We start from the raw sequence: 1,669 nt of genomic DNA on the forward strand, positions 1-1,669 counted from the left end.
GAGAGAGAGAGAGAGAGAGAGAGAGAGAGAGAGAGAGCAACGGGGGAGAAAATACATGTAAATAACAAAGCATAAAAAAGCAATTATCTATATATGATAAAGAGAAAATGGGGTGAACTCGAAATGCTGGGTGGGGACAGTGAACGTTGAGATGGAAATGTACAAGTTTACCGTCACACTTGCTCCACCGGTCTAAAACATTGAATATGGTCTAATTCCTCACTTGCACTTTTACATTGTAATGACCCTGTAAGACGTTCACCTGTCTAAATAAACACTACTATTCTCCTGGACAATGGGCGGCCGTCCTAGACAGTTTCGATTGTACCTTGATTTTCTGCTGATTTTTAACATAATCATACTACATATCTTTTGCAAGTGTCTCTTAGGAAGTCTCGATAATCCTGGACTAATAAATGTCGTCCGTTTTTCTTTCTAAGACTGTCGTTCAGGAAGATCCCAGAATATATTCTGTTGCGTTAAAACTAGAAAATATCTCTTTTGTTCTTTTTTTTTCAGCTTAAAAAATATCTTCTTGGTACCAGAAAAAAACGGCATATTTATTTAGTTTTCTGCAAATAGATAAAGAAATATTTTACTTACTTCGCATATCTGTCGGAAAACTGTCAGCTCATCTTTTGGGAAAATGTTGCTCTCAATACTCTCATAACTCAGTTCACGCATTTTCTTCTCTGGAGGCTCAGTTTGGGCTTCTTCTTTCAAAGATCTTTTTGGGGCTCTCCTCTCCTCTTGCTGTGTGTTCAAAAACTGTTGGTCGTAGTTCAGAAAAACAAAGGTGCATTCACTGTTGTCTGTGCTGGCGATATCCTCAAGTATGGGCTGAGCCATCATTTCTGCTTCTTGTTCTTCATCTTTCTGTGTAGACGCTGACACATTTCCCAAGTCAATTTCGTTCACATTTTCCGAGTCAGTTTTGTTCACATTTTCCAAGTCAGTTTTGTTCACATTTTCCAAGTCAGTTTTGTTCAAGTTTTCCAAGTCCGATTCGCTGGCCGTTTTTACTCTCGCGATGGTCAAAGTTATTCTTTCTTTTCCTGTTGAAACGACTTGAAGCTTGGACTTCTTCTTCCTCGTACCCGGTGTCTTTGCTGTGTGCGAACGCTTGCCTAAGGAAGATTTTCTCTTAGTCTCAGCTTGAGCGACGTCTGCCATCTCACTGTCCAAATCATAATTGAACAGAAGGGGGATCCGGTGTCCTTTCGTAGCATACTGATACTCAGGACTATTCTTATCGAGATACATTTTTCTTAAGGAACGCGACAGTTTCTGTTTGAACGCGACAGTTTCTGTTTTAATGCCCGTAAGTTGTTACTCGAGTAATGATGATGAATTAAACCTTCCTCTCTCTGGCTGCAATGTGTATACCTGTATGTCAGAAGTATGTATGTCTTCGCGAAATATTAGATCTTATTGTAAAGCTCGAAATCTTACCTGCTCAGCTGTTAAGGATGTCAAAAGTCACAGCAGAAAGCACGGAAGGTCGGAGCTTAAATGAGCCAGTTGAAGATTAAAAATCGTTTAAAACTGATCAGTGTCTTCGCGCGTAATTTGGGGTGGAGGGAGGGGCGTCGTAAGAGCTGCGCGAGGCGGTCAAGTGGTGACCCGTGTCGCGCCAAATAGTGCTCCGCCAGATGTGAAGGGGGGGAGG

General features: G+C 41.3%; 1 protein-coding gene across 1 annotated transcript in view; it reads right to left on the bottom strand.

Annotated features, from left to right (window-relative positions):
- LOC101864576 overlaps positions 1 to 1,278 on the bottom strand; it is a 14,153-nt gene extending 12,875 nt beyond the window's left edge. Inside the window, exon 1 of the mRNA XM_013090054.2 lies at positions 604 to 1,278. Within this exon, the coding sequence (XP_012945508.1) occupies positions 604 to 1,263 (660 nt within the window). The 5' untranslated portion in view covers positions 1,264 to 1,278. The remainder of the gene's footprint in view (positions 1 to 603) is intronic.
- Positions 1,279 to 1,669: the final 391 nt, after the last annotated feature.

This window comes from Aplysia californica, unplaced genomic scaffold, assembly GCF_000002075.1.
Source record: "Aplysia californica isolate F4 #8 unplaced genomic scaffold, AplCal3.0 scaffold01125, whole genome shotgun sequence".
NCBI lineage: Eukaryota > Metazoa > Mollusca > Gastropoda > Aplysiida > Aplysiidae > Aplysia > Aplysia californica.